This window comes from Corvus brachyrhynchos, unplaced genomic scaffold, assembly GCF_000691975.1.
Source record: "Corvus brachyrhynchos isolate BGI_N302 unplaced genomic scaffold, ASM69197v1 scaffold229, whole genome shotgun sequence".
Taxonomy (NCBI): Eukaryota; Metazoa; Chordata; class Aves; order Passeriformes; family Corvidae; genus Corvus; species Corvus brachyrhynchos.
This window is the reverse complement of record NW_008240042.1, coordinates 1,028,303-1,049,433: the sequence shown is the minus strand read 5'-3', so window position 1 is coordinate 1,049,433 and position 21,131 is coordinate 1,028,303. Positions and strand designations below refer to the sequence as shown.

The 21,131-nt window shown below is 37.6% G+C and overlaps 1 protein-coding gene across 1 annotated transcript in view; it reads right to left on the bottom strand.

Annotated features, from left to right (window-relative positions):
* Positions 1-21,131, bottom strand: part of LRBA (LPS responsive beige-like anchor protein) — a 373,544-nt gene that overhangs the window by 279,060 nt on the left and 73,353 nt on the right. The window contains exons 23-32 of the mRNA XM_017744109.1: positions 20,951-21,125; positions 20,409-20,498; positions 19,967-20,142; positions 18,659-18,812; positions 18,067-18,247; positions 16,697-16,824; positions 16,278-16,385; positions 13,677-13,848; positions 13,100-13,538; positions 3,289-3,419 (exon numbers count right to left, since the gene is read on the bottom strand). Coding sequence (XP_017599598.1) covers positions 3,289-3,419; positions 13,100-13,538; positions 13,677-13,848; positions 16,278-16,385; positions 16,697-16,824; positions 18,067-18,247; positions 18,659-18,812; positions 19,967-20,142; positions 20,409-20,498; positions 20,951-21,125 — 1,754 coding nt within the window. The remainder of the gene's footprint in view (positions 1-3,288; positions 3,420-13,099; positions 13,539-13,676; positions 13,849-16,277; positions 16,386-16,696; positions 16,825-18,066; positions 18,248-18,658; positions 18,813-19,966; positions 20,143-20,408; positions 20,499-20,950; positions 21,126-21,131) is intronic.

Sequence of the window (21,131 nt, the reverse complement as noted above, 5' to 3'; positions counted from 1 at the left end):
AGTACATAAACAGAGAAACTCAGAGCATCAGAGGAAACAGTGGGAGTGCAAACTGCAAAACATTTTTAAAAATTCTCACCACTTCAGAACATTGCGACTGTAATGGAAACACTTAAAAGGAAAACTAACTGACAAACAAAAATACAGGCGTCCCGCTGGCATGTTCACAATAGCTCAGGCAGCTCAGCCAAGTCCTGCCTGTCCAAATATTAGTCTTGTCTTAGCAGTAGCCCTTCCTGAACACAGCATGTGTAAAATCTCTGCGTCACATCTCACATTCTGCCTGTGAGGCAACCCAAGGAAGAAACAACTCCAGAGAATTCCTCCTTCTTACATTACTACTAGCAAATAGGCTCTTTTGTTCAATACCACCCTCTGTAGTAGGCATTGAATGATTAGCTCAAGATGGGCCACCAGGTTTATCTTCTCCATTCATTTCCAAGATCCCAGCAAACCAACAACCCAAATACCAGCCATCAGCAACATACGGATGGGAAAGTTCAGACAACAAGGAGCACATTTGTGTTCAGGAAAGGCTTTTTGTGCTGTGAAATACTCTGCAGATTGTATGAGTAAAGGTGAAGAAACTTCTGCAAAAAGGCTGGAGTGTCTGAAGCCAAAAGATGTTTTCTTTTCCTTTTACCTCTTTCAAAGTATCAGAGGAACAGAGTGAGCTTGGATGGCTCTTTCCAACCTGACAATACTTTGTATTTGGTAGGCCAGGATATGTCACAATCCACGTGATATGAGCCTGGGAGCATCTTAAGCCTCAAATATCTGAGACGCTCACAACCCTTGAGCTACATGCCAGATGCAAACCTCAGGAAAAATTATTGGGAAGGAGCCTGATGAATTCTGAGCACACACAAATGGCAATGGAGGCATCTGGAACCATACAGACTAGTATTTCCACACCTATCCTACCTTGACAAAGCAGTTCTGACATCACATCTACAGGTGGAGGATGATCACATACTATGTAACACTTACTCCCAAATTCAGTGTTTGTACACATTACTGTTAGAACACTATCACCTGCTATTTAATCCTATTTCAATGTCTGCATACCACTTTCATCCCTGTTTTGGAGTAAATCTGCTCAAGTCTTCACCATAAAGCACTATGTGTTCATATATCTTATATGCTATATATTATATATATTAAAATAAGTTATAGCTCTATATATAATTGTATGTGATATATGTTATCAGTTTTTAAAATGTATCAAACAAATGTATATAAAACTCACTTAAAAAAAAAAACAGATGAGATTTGTTTTTAAATGTAGCAATAATGTTTAACAGCCCTCATATCAAACATGAAATAGCCCCAAGTTTATATTCACTACATAAACCCCCAATCTTAGCAGCTTTTATAAAAAAGATTTAATTTCTTTCTTAATTACAAAAGTAAACAGACTTATAACAAGTGTTAGCTGGAAAAATGAGAACAATGTATTGATTCTCTGCCGCATGAAAATAAAAGCTAGTGAAAGAATATGTGATCTGAACTCAGAGGAAAATTATATGAATTACATTCTTGTTTAATAGGAAGCTTGCTTAATGCTACTTCCATCCTCTAATAAAAAACAAATTAAGGCCTTATAGAGAATTTGATTTTAAACTTAAATGTGTGCAATTTACATGAGCAACGTTAGATGTAACCCACTCCAACTCTGCAAAATTTTTGTTTCCATGCCATTATTTTAAAGGGGAAAAAAGAAACAGTCTCATGTTTTAATCTGTTTAAAGCATGATTTCATTTATCCCTTTACTTTTTCTTTTAATTAATTATACTGCCAGTCTAAACATGTCTATTTTTAATCCTGATTAGTTTCTTTTTATGCATATCAGTTCAGATTACATGTCCAATTTTTGCCAAAACTTCCAGACAGGATGGAAGTCACACAGTTACAAACTACATTAGTATTGTTTATTGTCTGGATTTCTCATACATTCTACAGGCACAGGAGCACTAATTTTTTTCTTCCATACGTTCCTAAAAGATTGACTAAATCTGAAAATCAATGTTCATCTGTTTTGTTTTTATTAAAAGCAAGTGAATACTTACTTCAGAAGTTGTTATAATTAAGCCCACAACTAAGCTGGGTAAATCAGTTAGAAGTTAACAAATTAGCAATTATTTTAAATAATTTCTATGTAGGTGAGGTTTTATTATTTTTAAAACAAATCAGCTGCTCAGAGCCAACCTCCCCCAGAGAATTGTGACATTTCAAAATACAGCTAATTCCCCTATTTCAAATATTATTCCTACACTAATATAATGCTACCTCCTGCAGTTTTGGTGGCAAAATGGATTCTCCCTTTCACAGAGAGGAAGACCATACTATATTTCAATATGTATCAATACCATATATTTCAATATTTCTTTTCCTTTAGAACGACTGGAACAAACCCTTTCTGATTTTCCCAAGAAATGGAATGGGCAGTTGAAGATGGGAACAAATACCTTCCAGACACACGAGTACAAAAGGACATGGTAACAGACCACATTTTTTTCCCCAGTCCTTGCAGTTTAGATGTAAGTTCACAAAACCAGGAAGCAAGAAACTCAAACACTCAAACACTGGAAAAAAATACCAATAATCAGGCATAGCTTGAGATTTCCTTGATTAAGATCCAAATCACTTCTAAGTCTTGAAGTCAAACTTCATGGGCACAAAGATCCTACACAGCCTTGTGATTCAAACATGGCTAAGTAGAAAAGCATGCCTTTGACACAGCATTTAAGGTTAAACATCATTTATCTCACACAGAACAACCGGAGAGACCAAGGGTTCAAAGGAACACTTGCTCATAAACAACCTACTCAATTTTGTCCCCACTGAAAAAACTGTCCAAAGCAATTAGTTGAGCATCAACACTGAATTTGACCTCAGGCTAAAGCTATTGGAAACACAATTTCCAGTTCTACTTAGCACTAACACATATATCCTTGGCCAAACACCCCAGAATTTATAAATAAGCTTACACTTTACATTATTAATCTGTAATAAAAAATAGTCTTTAGAATACACCATAGTATACTAAATACAAGTTAATATAGCATGATGATTGCTCTATAAAAACAGTGAGAAATCTTGAAATTAAGACAAATATTGCTCAGACAGTTGAATCTGTTGCAAAATTGGGGGGTTTTTTTCTAATACAGTACTACTTTTTAAATTTTTTTTCTTTATTTTATTTGTATTCTGAGGGAATGGTGATGGAAGTAGAAGCAACAGAGAAAGTGTTGGTATTTAAGTTGTTTAATTTAACCCTTACTTACCAGGAGATTCTCCTGACAAATCTGGTTCTTGGGCTGAATCTAAAGAAGAAACCACACTGACAGCGTTTGTAGGAACACCAATAGCAGCTGTAGAGGAAATGTTTGATTTCTTCGTTGGTACAACAACACTCCTAGGTGAAGACAAAAAGTTAGTACATCATACTGTACGTGAAGGCTCACACTGCTGTGATCCTTGTTTATACATCTAGCACCTACACTTCCATGGCCTGCAGAAGTTCCTTTGCTTCCCTTCTTTTCTTTTTCATCATCTTTTGTAGGCCACCTTAACCTAAAGGACATTTCACCCCTACTGATGGTACACTTTAATATCTCATCCACTTCCACAAAACCCCTGACTAAAAGCACAAAGTTAGAAGATCACCAGGGTAAGGGTTCAGCAACTAGGCTTTTCTTTGCACCTTAGTTTGCCCAAGATTTGGCTTTAAACTTCAGGCAACTATTTACAAAAATGTTGCAGTATTCAAAATGAAAACTTCAAAGTGAATTATCAACACTGAAGGTTGCCTTGACAGTCTTCTACTACGGGTATTCTAATGCAGAACAGAAGACTGAAGAAAGATATACTATAGCTAAAAACATCCTAACACGTCTGCATGTGCATACAAATGTTCACACATCTTAAAAATACGGCTAAGAAATGAATTTAAGTATATCTTGCCAATCAAGTTTTATTTACACAACAAATCAAAACATTCCTTGGAGCTAAGAGAGAACCTCCATCTTTTATACAAGTTAAATGTCAGGCCTTATAGTCAGCATTAAAGACTACATCAGAGGAAAAGATGCAAAGTGACGAATTAGGCATGGAAATTTATCTGACGTGTTACAAAGACATGTATTTATGCTATACCAATTTCAATTAAATTGTAGCACTTCATTCCAAATACCTAAAAGGCCTTGTTAAGCATACGTTAAAGGCATTTTTAATTGCAAGTTAGCTCCATAAACATGCAAAACCCCAGCTAATGAGGTAAAGAGTACGGCTGATATATAATGTACTCCCACTGCAGCGCTTACTTTTAATTACCTGGTGTTAACCATAAGCCGAAAATCTTCAACATTCAATTTATTTAATCACATCTTTTGTTGACAGTAATATAACTACACACGGAAAGTATTCCCTTAATAGCTTTAAAATATTAATTTTCTAAATAAAGTAACTCAGAAACTTGACCTAAATTCAGGTGTGAGAACACCCAAAGAAGTTCTGTCAAATATTTCTAAAACAGACCTTCTTGGAATGGGGAAAGGAGGATTGTGTTTGACTCTCTTCTTCAGTCATAGGATGTCAAAGGATGTCACAGAAGCTAGACCACGTTACTGATTAAATCAGCCCTCCTTAATGGCCAGAGTAGGCAGGCACCATACTTGGAGGCAGTACATGTCATATCATTATAAGGGTGACTGCTAATGTTAACTAGTCACTAAAAAAATAGAAGCAACAACACCTGAGCCCCAAGTCAAGATATTGTGCCTAAACCATGAATTTTGCTCATATGTTCATGTCTGTTTCCCTGAAACATGAACAATGGACTAAGAAATAAGTCATATATTTAGAGCGTTTTCTAAATTATTGTCACATTACCAATTAATTTTGCACCACCCAGGTGTAAGAAGGAGATCTCTCACTCCAGATTTTGTGACTTTCACTGCCTGGAAATTGTTCCTACTATTCTATAACACACTTTCAAAAGCCTGGCAGGGGTTGGGAAATGAGTACAAGTTTACTGAGTACAAATGCACCCACATACAGTAAACTTTGGGACATTTCTCCAACTTTCAGAGGTCAGCACTAAAGCCCAGGTGTATTCCTTTAGAGATTTTACTTCCTTTTACTGTATAGATACCCAATTCAAGAAATACTAACCAATAATATTAAACCCAAAAATTTATAACTTCTCATTATAAATATGTGTCTATTCAGGTGGACTCTGTAAGACCTTGGTGCACGATCTGGAAAAATTTCTTTGTACACCCACTGAGTCACAGAAATAATCAACCATTTGCTGCTAACTAATACAGGCACAATTATATTGGATATGATATATTGGATATGGGAGAATGATTCATGACAAATTTTAGTGCACATGTAGATGGAAGCTGTGCACACACAGGCTGTGTATCTGTTCAAAAACATGTAATTCATGTAATTCATTTTAAATTGGAAAACATCAAATTACTTTGAGGGTAAAACCAAATCCTTTAGAAAAGCTTTCTGTTTCCAGGGCTAATAGTCAATCAGAATTCTCTCAAAACATCAAATCAGAATGGCTGTGTCCTCTGAATGCCTATGAATGTTCTGATTTTACTCTCTGACTCTACTAAGAGCCCCAGGAACTACGAAATAGGTGGTATTTTAAGTCATAAAGAACCTGCCAGAACCACACCTTAAAAAATAAAATAAGTACATGGCAGAATTTTGACTGATGTTAATATTAGAAAGTACTTATTTCAGATGACATGCTGGAAGGAGCAAGAAGGAGTTTTAGAAGAGCAGTAAGTTTTAGCACTACTAAAAGCAGCTCCTTACAGGGCAAGTGATGGCTCTGGAACTGCACGGGAGCAAGGATGCCTGGCCTGGAGCGAGGATGGCTGTGTGCAGACAGAGCTGCTACCTTAACCCTGCTCATCTTCAGCCGGCAATGAGGGCAGACAAAAGAAACCCCAGCTACAACAGCCTTCTGGCACAACACTGTATATTATCATTCCTTCCTGCAAACTCCTACTGACCTTCAGCGTGCTCAAGTGGAGCTGCACTGAGGGAGTAGTTACAGCAAGTTATCCGCTACCCAAGAAGAGGTGCATTCAAGCAAAGGAATTAAGACTTTTTTGGGTTTTTCCCCCTGGGCTGCAACAGACAGCAATAAATGCCCAGAATAGCCCCTTCTGCCTTTTCAGATCTTCTGTCTACCTCCTCACCTTCAAATCTGTACAAGTTTGGGAATACACGTGCAGCTGCTACTCTAACCTTCCATGAAGTATATAAAAAAGGAACTATATTCTAACACTTCCAATATAATTTTGAGCAGTGAAAACCTAGCATAATAGCAAACTAGATAATCTAGTATAATCTAGCAGTGGCACTCACTACAAGGAAGATACTCTGATTACCAGCACCAGGAATGTGGCACTTATTCTATTCACAGCTGCAAAGTACAGCTACTGCTTTTTTTTGTTAATTACCCAACATCATTCCTTTTGCTTTGAATCAAGGAATAAAAATGAATAACCACAGGTTTCAGATTTTGAAATACAGGAGAACAGGCTGCCTTATAAACAGGACACAGGGAAGTGCCTGCGTATTCCAGAGTCACCACACACTTCAAACAAGAGACACCAACTCTCACAAACTTCCCTGAGATATATGATCTTTATCCCACTGAAAAAGAAGTTCTAGCTTTTAGCTAAATAAGACTTCAATAAACCTACTTTTCAAATTCACCAATTAAAAGGTCCTGTTGGACCTTGGAGCCTTGAAAGAAAAGAGAAGCTTTGAACATCTCATGGTAAAGCTCAGACTACTTCTGAACAGAATTTATTTTAGATAGTGATCTGCAAAATCAACTGATATTAATCCTATTTTTGAGCCAAAATAAAATAAACAGTATTTCTGGTGAGGAAAGAAGGTCCCTTCCAAGAGCTGTGTCAATCTGATGCACACAGCCAAAAAAAGTGCTGGATATTGTTCAAAAACATGATGCAAGAAAACCCCAAATTGTGAATGTTCCTGGTCTTCTGGTCAGTTGCCATTGCCTTCTGATGCAAAAAAATCCTTAAAGCAGTTCAAGAACCACAAACCAAAACAATCCAAGTATCCTGACATACTGACTCCCTAGATGTGCATTGATGTTGTATTGGTTATGTCATATTTATTGTCATGGATGTTTTCCCTTTCAACAGGGCAAACAACCAATGTTACAGCTGCAGGATTTGTTTTAGCAGTTCCCACTTCCAGGACTTCTTCAAAGGTATGAAAGTACAGCTCAGCAATCACATACAGATTATTCATATTTACCACATACTGGAAAGGCAAACTAAGATTTTTGAAGCATAAACATCGGTCATGTTTCTTTATTTACATTCTGAAATTCCTACATTTTTCCTTCCTTGGGTAGTAAAAATGGTATTTTCTTTGAATACTTAGGTGGAATTGCAACTTTGTTCAAAAGAAATATTTTTCCATTAGCTACCAATGTTCCTTTGTGTTATTTTTTCAGATTATTTAAATGCTAATATAAGAAAAATGAATGTAACTGGCATAAAGAATGCGAGAGAGTGGAAAATTGAGTTTAAATATAGTAGCAAACAAACTACGTAGAAAACATGAGGTGTTCAGCATATCATTAAATCAAGTAAATTTGTCAGAATTGTCTTAAAAATTAACGTGCTTTCAACTTCCCTTAAAAAATAGGGCACTTGCTTTTAAAGAGTACACAGATAAGACAATCCTTTTTCTGTAGCTAAAGTGATAGGTGTTTTTTGAAAAAGTTAAATATTGCTACACATTAATAAAATATTCATCAACAAGCTGCTTTATAGTATACTTCCTCAGATCTACAAAAATAATATATTTTTTAAAAATCCATAACCATGCATTAATTTTATCAGAATACGTATATTAAGCAACCTCACACAGGGGCAGAAATGCAAAAAACATCATTTACTCCTTAACAGTCACATTACCCCAACAATTAAATTCTACTTTTGGGTTACGTTTGTATATTAAAACATCCATTATATTAAGTTTCAGCGACACGATAAATAAAATTTTAAAACTGCACAAAATACATGCTTAAGGTCTCTTTCAAGGAGACCTCAAACACCATGGTGAGAATGATACTTTAGCTGCCTCATTTACGTAACTGTATTAGATGTTTGCCTACTTTCATTCAAAATCAAGTACTTAAGGTTTAAAATAAGAATTTACAGTAGGGGAACTGATAAACATAGGCCAGGCATAGTGAGAACCAGCCACCATAAATACAACTTAGCCAGAAGGTCAGTGTGTTATCAGTCCCAATTATGCTGAAGTGTAAGAAGTCTTCGTGTTGCAGACAATTATTCACTGCTGAATGAGCACAGACCACTGAGCTGAAAACTGACTTCCATCACAGACAAAGGCTTATGCAATAATGATCTATTCTGCCAAATTCCATAAGGATTTACTTATTGAACCCTTCCCTGGTTTCAGTTCACTGATTCTTCTGTTTCCATAAAAGATAGAAAATACCTGCATCTCCTAAAATTTTAGTGTTTTCCCAAGAATTTCTTTTTCATGAAGTTGGCAAGTACCCATTTCATTATAAATATATTTCAGGTTACAAATTTTCCTTGGGTGCAAGTCAAAAATCCCTAATACAACATGAGGCAGCCCAAACTGATGACCTCACTGTAATTTAAAAATACTTACATGAGTTCTGATTCCTCTTGACATATGAGAATTTATTGATTTAATTCTTAGCATTCTCTTTTTTAGCACCAAAAAGCAATGCAGGTGGCAGTTTGTCTGTACCCCTATGGGTTAATGGTTTTAATTCAAAATCAAAATAAAATAGCCTTGTTCCAGGCTACCAAAACGATGGCCACTGCAAGGCTCCTGTGCAAGGAGCAAAAGACCAATAAAGAGGATCAGAGACTTATTTTTACCTCTATTTTGTAAGCCAGGAAAGCAGCCTGCCATGTCAGTCTCCTTCTATGGGCTCTGCTGTCTGTGGATAATACCCATTCTCTTATGCCTCCCTTGAAATACCCAAGGAGAAAGGAAGAATAAGAGACTCTCAAAACCATGAGAGATCAGAGGGTGCAGGGAAAGGAACAGAAGATATGATAGAGAGGATACAATCAATTTTGCAAGAGAACTTTAAAATCAGCTTGGCAGGGAGAAGACTTCAAATGGTTTGCCTCTTTGGCCGCTGCAGAATGCAAATTGTTGGTGTGCTGAAAGAGCTGAGCTTTCCATCAGAGCACATGTGCCTTTACCTAAAGATTCCCCATTCTCATAGTCTGTCTCTGCCTACACCTGGAAGATTTAATCTTGTCGACAAATAGTTTGTTCTTTTTGCATTTGAGGTCCAAATCAATAAAGTCTAAGATGTATCCATTCCATATAAAAAGGGACTTGGATTAAATTTAACTGAAATTACCACAACCAACCACTACAAAGGCATATGCACACCACTGACTGACAAATGAGTAAACACAGGCTGAGCCAAACTAAGCAGCTAACAGACGATGTTCCAAAAAGATAAACAAGCTTATTAACATATCTGTTCTGAAAGTTACAGCACAGCTGCAAATTTAAGCTCTGTGGTACAAGATCATGATTTAAGAGCCTATATTCCTCTGAACCCTCAGCATCAGCTTCCCATAATGACATGGTTATTGAATGTTTCCACAAAGAGCAGCAAAAGCCAGGAGAGACCAGGGTTTTATTTTAAAGTGCACAGTAAAAATGGCAAGTGATAGGTTATGGGTTTTATTAGACTAACTGAAGAGAAATGTCATCTCACTTTTTATCCCAAGCTTTGGTTATTTTTATTTCCATTTTATTTGAATTTGCTTGCATTAGTCCCCTCCTCTTTTCCTACACGATTACTACTAAATAAGAAAACTGCTGGTTTAGGACACACTGAAATTGGAACGTTAATTCATGTCCCTGTGGATCTTGGGAAAAAGCCAATGCAAGTCTTGAACTTTATCATGATAAACCCCTGGCACCCACTAATCACAAGATTGTATCTTCCCATAAGATAAGGGGTGGATTTTTGGCATGGGAATGAACACATACACCTAGCTGTTTGCAAAGGCTTGCAACCTGGCAGCCTTTCAGTAAGGTTTCACTCACATAGCTGTTACTGTATACTCTCCAGCTATGGCTGGGAAGTTGATAATCCTTAAGATATGAGGAGAGTTTTGATTTCTGACACAGCATTCCTGAGATAAATGCAGGATCAGAGAGATGCTTTGAAATTCCCAGAGATACCCCACTGGTAAACTGCTACATGGGAGCAACTTTTAACAAAGTGTCTTTAAAAAGTAAAAAAAAACAAAAAAAAAAACCCCCCAAAAAAAAAACCCCTCACAGAATTTGTGCTGGCCATCAAACAAAATATTAAATGTAAACCAGACACAGAAGAGAGCATCCCAAAGTCTGTTTTCCCCCAAAAAATTTCACAATGTAACTTAGTATTTTTGCCTACCCCAGAGATAAGAGCTAGTATTTCCAACTCCAATCCAGTTTCTTATAAAAAGCATGGGGTTTTTTATCCCTGGCGCAATTCCTTCCTACTGTTGTCACTAGGTGTCATTTCAGAGCATAAACTTGTATTTTAAGCAGTCTCACTACATAAAGATACAGTCACCTGCAAGGGGCCATGAAACCTGCCTGTCTACATAACTTTAAATGTTTCACACACTGTTCTTTTCTCTTTTTAACTTTAGCTAGTCAGCAACACACTTTATCATATATCAACATATTTACCATAGATGCAAGATTGTGTGTGTCACTACCAGACCATAATTGATTAGAGGTAAGACTTTTACATCATTAAGTACACTTTTGTCTACCAGACATACCCACAAAAGCAAGGAAATGAAAAATCAATCCACCTAGAAACAGAGAGCCACTGACACGCTGAGGTCACGTGAAACTGCTGAAGGACAAAATATCTTATACTACTTCAAAACCTTTTCCTCATATATTTAGCCCCACCTACTAAACACAAAACCTTTGGAAAGTAATGCCCACAAGTTATCACTGTGGAGCAGTCCAGACAGCTACATAAACCCTACAAAACTCTGCTCTTCCATTCAGAAGCCCAGTGTTGTTTACTGCTTCCAATCCCTTTTCATTCCCCTGTATATATTCCTTCATAAAATCACCTTGCTTTCAGCAGCAATGCAATAATTAGGCCCCAAGGTTAAGTGAAAGAATGTTAAGAGTTGTTACAAATGACTGGCACTTTGGAGGTGGAAAAAGAACAGTGTCCATCGGGCAGTGGAAAAGTAAAAGGGCAGAACAGCAAGTAATTCAACTTTTAAGTAACTCACTTTATAAAACACACCACAGCTTAAAAGGGGGTTCTTTGGTTATTATTTGAGTGACTTCGTAACTATATGGGAAAAAGAACACAGAACAGCAAGTGACTGAAGGGCTGCTATCAATGCTCAGTATTTCATTAGTGTACACGTTATCAAATTAGATTGTACAGCTTCCTCTGATAAGAAAGTTTTGTAGGTGGCATCTACCTATGTCAGCCATCACTGCTGCAAGTGCCCAATTACTTCCTGTATAGTTAACCTTCTGTACACCAATTCAAATCAGCACAAGCTCCACAAACCTTTAGAGTCAACAACAGCTAAAAAATAATTCATAAATGCAGTAGCCACTTCTGTACCAGATTGCCAGACAAATGCTATTTGTGTGGCTGAAACCATGAAGCAATGAATACTGAGAATTTTATGATAAAAAAGCACCACTCACAGACTAAAACATCATATTATTTGACATCAACTGCTCACTTGCAGCAAAGAGCAATGAGAGGCCTCAAAGAGGAAGTGCCAAAAGCACTCGGGCAGCAGTGGGGAGAGAGGCGTGGCAAGTTCTAACTCAGTGTCCCCCTTCTACCAATTTGCCCCTCTGTCTCCATCCTCCTCATGCTCCCAGAACAAGTCCTCCTGTTTAGCATCACAAGGAGAACACAGTATTTCCTTTGAGACAAGAGCAAGGGGCCAAATGCTGGCACACCCCATCTGTGTCTCATCTGGCCAGACACCACCACTTGTCTCTTCCCTCACCAGTGATAGGGCAGTGTGAGTGGAGCAGACAGGCTGTGACAGCTGCACCCACAGCCCTGGCAGCACTGCACTCCTTTCCTGGCTCAGCTGGTATTTTGAACAAGGCAGCCACAGACTGCAAAGACATCAGAGCCAGAGGAAGTTTGGGAATAAGCAGAGGACCAGATACTGATATGGTAACAACAGATCCCCTTGCACCAGACTGACTGCAGGATTTCTGGAAACAACCAAGGCTTTCCTAGAGGCAAGAATGCAAGGGTTTCAGGATTCTTTTCTTTTGTTTTCTTTGCAGTTGTTGGGAATCCTGAAGAGGTAAAAGGCACTAAGTCCAATAAAAGACAGTTTTGTTTACTATGCTTGGGAAAGTATAAGGAGCTAATGAGACTGTGATATGAGGGACACCAAAATTATTATCAGGAAAGAGTGACTTTATTCCAAAATGAAAAAAAAGCAACAAAGCAGGAAATCTCCTTTTTGAATTCACTGCAGCATTTGAGTATTCAGAAACGTAGAAATTTATTACAATGAAACAAACAAAATAAATCTAACAGCCTAAAGGCATACTTCTACCGAACAAGTCACGAAAAATTTTTAAAGTAGGCCTTCGGCAGAAGAAGGCAGAACACAGATCTAATTTCCTAAATGAATATGGGAATATTCTCTAGGTAGAAGGACACTCAGATAATTACTCCATTGGTTTTGATCCATTTGTAACTATTAGTAAACCAGTAAGTATTCTTTTGCAGGCCCACAATAACAGAGAGTAGATACAACTTTGTGATGAATACACCTGCTAATCTACATATCATTATTTTAAGTTATTTAATATCTGTTTTATTTCTTGAGCTCTTTAAAGCCAACTAAATATGCACAGTAGTCCTCATCTGCCAGTGCTACACTCAGTAGTTCTTGTGAACTGAAGTGTGGGTTTTCCTGTTCTTTACAAATACCTGAAGTAAAATTAAATTTGTAAGTATTTCACATGTTACATTACCTGTCAAAGGAATGGAACTGCACAGGCTGCTCAGCAGCTCCGTTGCCAAGAACTCCGAGGAAGGTTGGTGGCAGAAGAGCAGCATCCACGGCAGTCCCATCAGCTGGTGTGCTCACCAAGCTTCTCAAGATGTCCTTCACATTGACATTTTTTGCAGCTGGCACAGAAGCCACAGATTTACTCTCTTCAGTTCCTGTCTCACTTCCGCCCTCCTGAGACTTATTGACTTCTAATGAGAGTGTGCACAGGACTTCACTGACTGCATCTGGGCCTGCACTGACACTCAGAGGTCCTGCTTCAGCAGCACTTCCTGAACGGTTGGTTTGTGCTGGAGCTGCTTCCTCCCCAAGACCAGAATCCCTTCTTTGCAGAGATGCTGTACCTTCTGAATCTTCAGTGGAGGCTGAAGCACCAAAAGCAGCAGATGGGTTTTCCATAACTGTTCACACCAAAAGAACAGAAAACACATTTTAAGGTCATTATCAACAGAGATGCATTCACCCCATTTGTCCTGAAGAAGACTTCTAGAGCATTTTAAGCCACCTTATTTAATTTGGCCAAATAATTAACAGTTCACCTGCAGCAGGAGTCTCATTACGTTCATTTTCTGATTCCTTGAGTGACTGGCTTTGGTTTGGTGGTCGTCTTTCATTCGGGGGTTCCAGTATATCTCTGTATTTCGAAACCATGAGCACAGAAATAAAATATACAACAGCCAAAGCCAAAAACTGAGCCTGTTTACTATCCTCCTGTAAAAAAGAGACACACACAGATTTTTCCATTACAATTTCAGCAGCATGTTTATTTTCCTTTGAAGTATGCCCAGCGCTACCATAAACAGACCAAGAGGAAGCTGATGTATCAGCAATGGAAGAACAATATTCTCTAGTCACAGTTTGTCTCACCTATAAAGGTAAGGAATACAGCACTTGTATTCAAGTGGCACTAATCCTTTCATTTTTCATTTATAAATATGCTAACTTCGGCTAAGGTTGTGTGTTTTGACTACATGTTTCAAATTCCTGTATTTTCGTGTAGGGTCTAGGCCCCCTTTATTTAATGGTGTTTCTTCTGTTATATTTCCTCAAAAATGCCAAGATATTAACAGCATTTACAACCAGGCGAGCATTCTCCACAAGACTGTGTCATATTAATGAAGAAAGTGGAACAAATTCCAGAAGCAGTGTTAAGGTTTTATTTCATTATCAGATAGTCCAGATGGATGTAATCTACTACGTATACTCTAAACAAGAACTGACAATATGCATTTGCATTACAGCTGTAACTTTATGAAGAGATTTTAAGAAAACCTTAAAAACAAATCTTAATATGAACTATGCCAGGTTCCTCCCCAGAGCACTCAGTGGCTCCTAGTGAAACAGAGGCAAAACTGGACATTACGATTCAGCCTAAGCCTGTCCCTTTTGGCTACCAAAGGAAGAAAAGCTTCATACACTTTGGGATCCCAGGAGAATGGAGCGTTTGGATCCTCACTGACTAATCAGTAAAAAAATGAATGTTTGGACTTTTTTTACCCCTCATTTACATCAGGGCTCAGGTAACATTCAATTTTTTCCTCTGAGCAGTTCAAGAAACTAAGTTACATTATAAAGCTCATTCTATCACAATTGTAGCGCCTATCAAAGCTCCTTATTCCTTGAAGAGCTCTTTAAAAAGCTATACTGCGAGACGTTTATGTCTATTAAGAACAGATAACATAGGTAGATCCTATCCATTGCACTGAAAAAACAACCTATCTTCCCCTTGGCTTGATCCAAAACCTTAACTTTCATAGAACAATGACAGGGTGAGATTGAGGAAAGCTGCCTACAATGGTAAGGATTGTAAAGAATTTTCTTGCTAGATGAATTTTCGCAGGACAGTTTCTCACTGTACTTAATAAAGTGGTGATCCAGTCAATCAGCACCACCTTATTTTTTCTGTGTTTGTTGAACTGCTTGAAATAAAGCCCAGGGACCACTGTAAGTACTGCTACTGGTGGGTAAGTGGATTCCATCAGAGTTCCTGCTATAGAACTCAAATTCAAATTATGCCACTCCTGGTTCTAAGTGCTGAACATAACGTAAGAAACTGTATGCAAATAAAACACTTAGATGCAAGAGCAAACAGCTCAGGCAAAAACTATTCCAAACCAGACCTTTCTAAGTCTACTTTTTCCCCACAGCTCAACAGCTTAACCAAAAAGCAGAGCTATTGCATCATTTTATATTTATTGTGAAACAGAGAGCCTGATGGATTGGATACACAAAAAAGCAGAAGTTGTGGGTGGGTGTTGTTTTGGTGGGGGTTTTTTTTGAAGAAAAAGGTTCACAAAATGTGCTTGAAGGAATCATTAGGATTACTTTAATTGCCACCAGTATGGAAGAGTCACTTCTTGTTACTCTCTTGCACACTGATACTGAAGTAGGGGTTGGAGTAAGCTTGCTTCAATCTAATTACTGTAAAGAGAAAACTCAAAATTCTTCACTTTTCTGGACAGAAAAAAAAGTCACTGTATAAATCATTATACTTGCTAAAAAGTCCAATTATTGTAAACTAAGTTGTGGTGTCCAGGCTTGTGGCCACCAATGACTCACAGCCATTATAGCTGCTGTATTTGCTTACAGAGGTGTTTTTTCCAAGCAATCAATCTCAATTTCCTCAGTATCAGCTATAAAGTTGCTGACACAGGGCAAAGATATTTTTAGTCAATTCAAGACTAAAAAACATATGCATACTTACAGCACACGCACACAAATTGGTTCCTCTGAGAGGAAGTCAAGGAATTAGAGATGACCTCTAATTTCTAATTAGCTAGAACAACATGAATTTTTCAAAAAGTACAAACATGTTTATGATACATAGTATACATAAACAGCTTGTCTATGTACATATCTGTACTAAACACAACATACTTAATATACAGTAGGCAGAATTCCAGAGAATCAACTCTTAGCAACACAAAGAGCCAGATCAGGAGACAGTTGGGTTTCACCTCTCCCTCCTTCTCATCACAAACATTACAACAGCTGTAGAGTATTACGAGTTCCTAATTACTGTGAGCAGTATTCCCTTTTTGTACACCCAATTTAGCCAAACTGTGTTAAACAGAGGAAGCGTTCAGCGAACAGATACAAGCAGAAATGTAGCTCCAAAGAAAAGCACATTATTTACTTACTATATCTCTGAACACGACTGCTCGGAGGCGATTAATATCCATATCCTGCAGAAGTCTGTCATGGTCCCGTATTGGAGAAATGCCACCTGTCACAATGTCCACTGGACTCTATTAAAAAAATCCCAATTGTTTAAGATCCTGGTTTTAAAAGCATTCTACCAGAAATCATTAAGCATGTACAATCGCCCACTGTACATCATATTGTCATAACTAGAGCACAAAGATCAGCTATGCATTTCATCTTTAAAGAAGAAAAAATCTGGCCGATTCTTGTGACAGATTTAATTTCCAGTGTTTGTGCCACCCCACTTCAGGTCTGTTAAAGTATCAGTGATGCACGTACAAATCTAAAAACGTACCCCTCTGTGCAGAGTAATCATTATTGACTTCTGTGTTTCTGAATGTGGTCTTAAACTTGCCTTTGCTGCAGACTTTCCTGATCCTATAAAGCCTTGCACTGCTTTTTGGTTCTTCCCAGTGTCACCAATAGGTTTCATCTGTGCATGCTGCTGACACTCCAAGCAATTTCTTACTGCTACTGCACATACTTGAGGGGAAAAGAAACGTTAAGAGTTATTCTGAGAAATAGTATTGTTCTATATTCCCTTACAGAAACGTACAGTACAATTCTGTTTACCACTTAAAACTAAAAAGTTTACACACATTAGTAAAATATTTTGCCTCCATAAGTTTTAGAGAGTTGCAAAATAATGCTCAAAATTCTTTAATAATTTATAACGAATACCGAATGCTGATATTAGAACATATATGCTGTACCTAATGGATACTTCAAGGTGATCAAGTGAGCATCCCTCCCTGCAATTTTACCATGCATACAACCACGGGGTGGGTGGGGTGAAGACAGCTAAGTTTCACAGACTTGCAAGGGAGAAGACAAGTGATACACTAGTGAAACAAATGGCAACGTTTGCTTCAAAATATTCTGTTACTCTTGGACTAAATGCTCTGAGTTACACAACTTTTTTTTTAGCTGCACATTTGCGGCCTGTTTCATCTTCTAATATTTATTTTCAAAGGAAAAAAGAACTACCCCACCTCTATACCTGTTTGCATCCCATAAATCTTGTTCTACCTGCACAAAGTTTTAATTGCCTAGAAAGGGAGAGGAAGGCTAGTTACTGTTGAGGCTCTGAGCTGCTCTGGCACTCATGCAAATTAAACTTTTCATTACAGAAGTCTTACAGCATGCAACTAAGCATGAATACTCTCCTCCGGTATTAACCACCTGGAGCCTGCTATGATCTCATATGTTCACATTTTCAGAATATTTGTTACTTTTTTAGGTAACTGACTATTTTCTTTCAATCCAATTTGAAGCAAACATACTGTAATAATTGGATTCAATTACTGCCCAATTTGAATCCTTCAGAAATTTACATTTTAGTTTCCACCATACCTTCATATACTGACCTTCAAGTGTTAAATCTCTTTTCTAAGTACTGCAAAGGTTCATTTTTTTAATATAGTACAAGATTACTTTTCTTAAAGCTGCTGTATTCCCAGCCTTGATTATTTGGGGAACTTTGGCAAAAGAAATAGCCTCATGGATAAAATGAAAACAGGCTACCAAACTTACTTTATTTAAACTTTTAAAGAAGAATACATTTGCACTGCATAATACAGTAAAACTGTAAAAGATCTTAATGTCTGACTAAATTTAATCTTGATTTAACAAAACAATGGACAGGAAAAAAAAATAAAGCTAACAGCTGCTAACTATTTAGTAACTGCAAGCTCCTATGCTCATTAAGTGGTCTTATTTGCTTACCCAGACGAAGACATTGTCGCAGAATTCCTCCAGATGACATATTTTTCTCAGACTCAATTTCAGTGAAACCAAGAGAGCTTGCAAAAATTAACACATCCACAAGGTTGATTAACCTCTGGAGAAATGTTAAAGATGCTTCTACTGAAAGTCCTTGAGTTGGCTCAATATTCTCCAATTCATGCTACACAGAGAAAAATTGAAAGCACCATTTACTTCTTCACAAAGGTAATATTCCTACAAGCTAGATGAAGAAACATGTGTGCTGGAAGTCCACTACCAGTCACATTCAAAAGTAATAATTACTTATATTCTAGGAACAATCATTAGTATTGGGATTTAATCCCATTCCAGACCACTGTGGGGCAACAAAGCCAGGAAACTCCTCGTTATGTCTTCAGGCAAAGAAGGCAAGCACCCATATTTACCTTAGCAAAAGCACAGAGGGAGCAAAGGGAGGAAAGAGATGCCTGTGGAAATATCCCACACACACTTCCTGTTTCCCAAAAGGACAGCTATAATAATCAATACACTCCATAAAGAAAGGCATCCTCCCACAAGTGAGGAATTTTCAAATAAAAATGGAATTTCTTACAGTAGCAGATGTGGCAGCAGAAAGCAATGGCAAGATACCACCACAGGCCATGATCATGTTGTCCATCACTTGAGAGATGAGGTGGATCGTGTTGTGCACAAACACCACATTGTCACTGCTATTCACAAAGTCCATCACAGTTTTTGTAGAATGGCTGTCCAAAAATAAAAATAAAAAAAAAATCAGAGTAGAGCTTTATTTCTGAGGTATTTTAACATATTTATGTTTTCACAAAACTAAAACAGACACAGCAGTGGGGCAGCAACCTGTAAAGGTCAACTGATGTATCTCAATCCAAACCTAAAACTACATTTCCTTTCTGTTCATAAACTGCTCAAGATCACAGGTTGCTAAAAACACCAGAATGATTGCTGGTCTATGACTACTTGCTAGCAAAAGTCACTGTATCAGAAAGCGGAATAAAGTCTCCTGGAACTGTAAACTAGATTTGAACTTAAATCTTTGGAAAACTAAAGCAAATACTAAGGATTTCTCAGAGAAATTAAAAATCAACAAAGCACAAAAACTCAGACAAAAAAACTTTTCAAAATAGAAGCTAAACTAGAAATATATTTGAGCTATATCTGATGATGTCCTGACAGGTTAACCAAAACACATTCTAAAAATTATAGTCAGACAAAAATTCACCTCAGTTTAAATTGTCTGAATCACTTAAATACTCTATTTCTTCATCCTGATATTCCTTTTTATCAGGTCACTACAGCTATATGGTTCAATTTAAAATAGACATTCACTACTACAAGCTACCAATAGACACCACTTTTCAGTTATTAAATCTTAACATTGAATCACAGAACTACCACTGTTTTCAAAGATCTTCATGATTACATTCCAGATCCCTGTTAGAAGTTTATTTTCAAATTAACATCTCTGTATTCACAGAACCTATCAAAGCAGCAACTCAGTGTGTGTAAATGCAGAAGTAAGAAATACTATTTTGGATACATTATCTTTCTTATCCACATTTAGATACTAATAGAAGACACAGGCCCTTACACACATTAGGAGAACTAAAATCTTGGTTGAATAAAAATCAACAGCAAGACTGCCAGTGACTTATACGCAGCCAGGATTTCAGTCCAAATCTGTGTACAGGTCCTGAGCCAGTGCACATTTATGTCTGTAAAGAACCTTAAAAATAAAACCTGAGAATAACTTGGTATAGGTCACAAAATAAGTAAGGCTACTGAATAATGAGTAAAACACCAGATGACCAAAACTCCAAGTCAATGAGCCTCTTATAAATGAACCCAGTCTAGATCACTCCATATAAAGCCCAGGATGTACCTTCTCCACATCTGAATATCTGTTTCTATGGAGAAGAGCAGGTCTGTGAGCAGGCGCTGGTGCATCAGTGACCACTTGAACTCAGGAATACGGAACACAGTTGACCTCGTGTCTCTCCTCTGCCCATCTGATGGAGCAGCCAGCTCTTGTCCCGAGGAAACCTGCTGCCTTGAGGGCTGAATGCACAGTTTGCAGACAAAACAGAAAATAAAACACAAAAACCACACCCTGGTTATTACTTCCCATGGTACACACTGAAATGCATTTAACAGACTTGAGATTTCAGATATCCAGCAAGTCCAGACTGAGTACATGGTTCCAAATAAAGCTAGAACTATTACACAAATGCTATTTAATGGATATACCAAAACTACAAACTACTCTACAGCTGCACTACCACACCTGCCAGTCTAGGCATTCACAAGCAGCCACCCAACCTTACCACAGGGGGAGAATATGTTGCTGTTGACAGTGGTTTTCCTCCTTTAAGGAAGAATGGTGCAGAATGAAGAGCATCCATTAGGAGGTATCTCTGCAGAAGGGAAGTACTCAGAGACATGACTATTTAACCATGAAAAGCTGGATTAGAAACTGAAGACTAGAGGGGTGGAGCACTGCAGCACACAACAGAAGCCCAGTCTTAATTTATACTTGTACAAAAAAGGTACAGTGACATGATGTAGTGACAAACCTATCAATTTTTATAGTTTAAAACAAAAAAGATTAAGTGTCCATCTAACCACGCACTCAGTTTATATCAGCATTCATACGTGGATATACAAAAATCGTGGAGACTCCTCAGTACACAAATTAATAAGAATTATGGCTATTTTAACCCAGGGTTAAAAGTATTCTATAGATAACTCACAAAATTCACACACATTAAAATCCCCAAATGTTTGGGCACACTTTCTCAAAAAATTCATAAAAAAACAACTTCCTTTTATTTTTAAGTTAGACAGATGAAGGACAGGTACAATTTACCTCAGGTATGGATCTGGGGGGCAGAGGTGCTTCTAGACATGTGTTAGCTTTCAGCTCCAGTCTTTCTGTATCTGATGCAACACTAGAAACATCAAGCTTGGCAATTCTTTTGTCAGAGGCTCCAGCAGGCTCTGCCACACGTGCATTTGCATTTTCCACAGTCGTTCTGGTTTCACTAGAA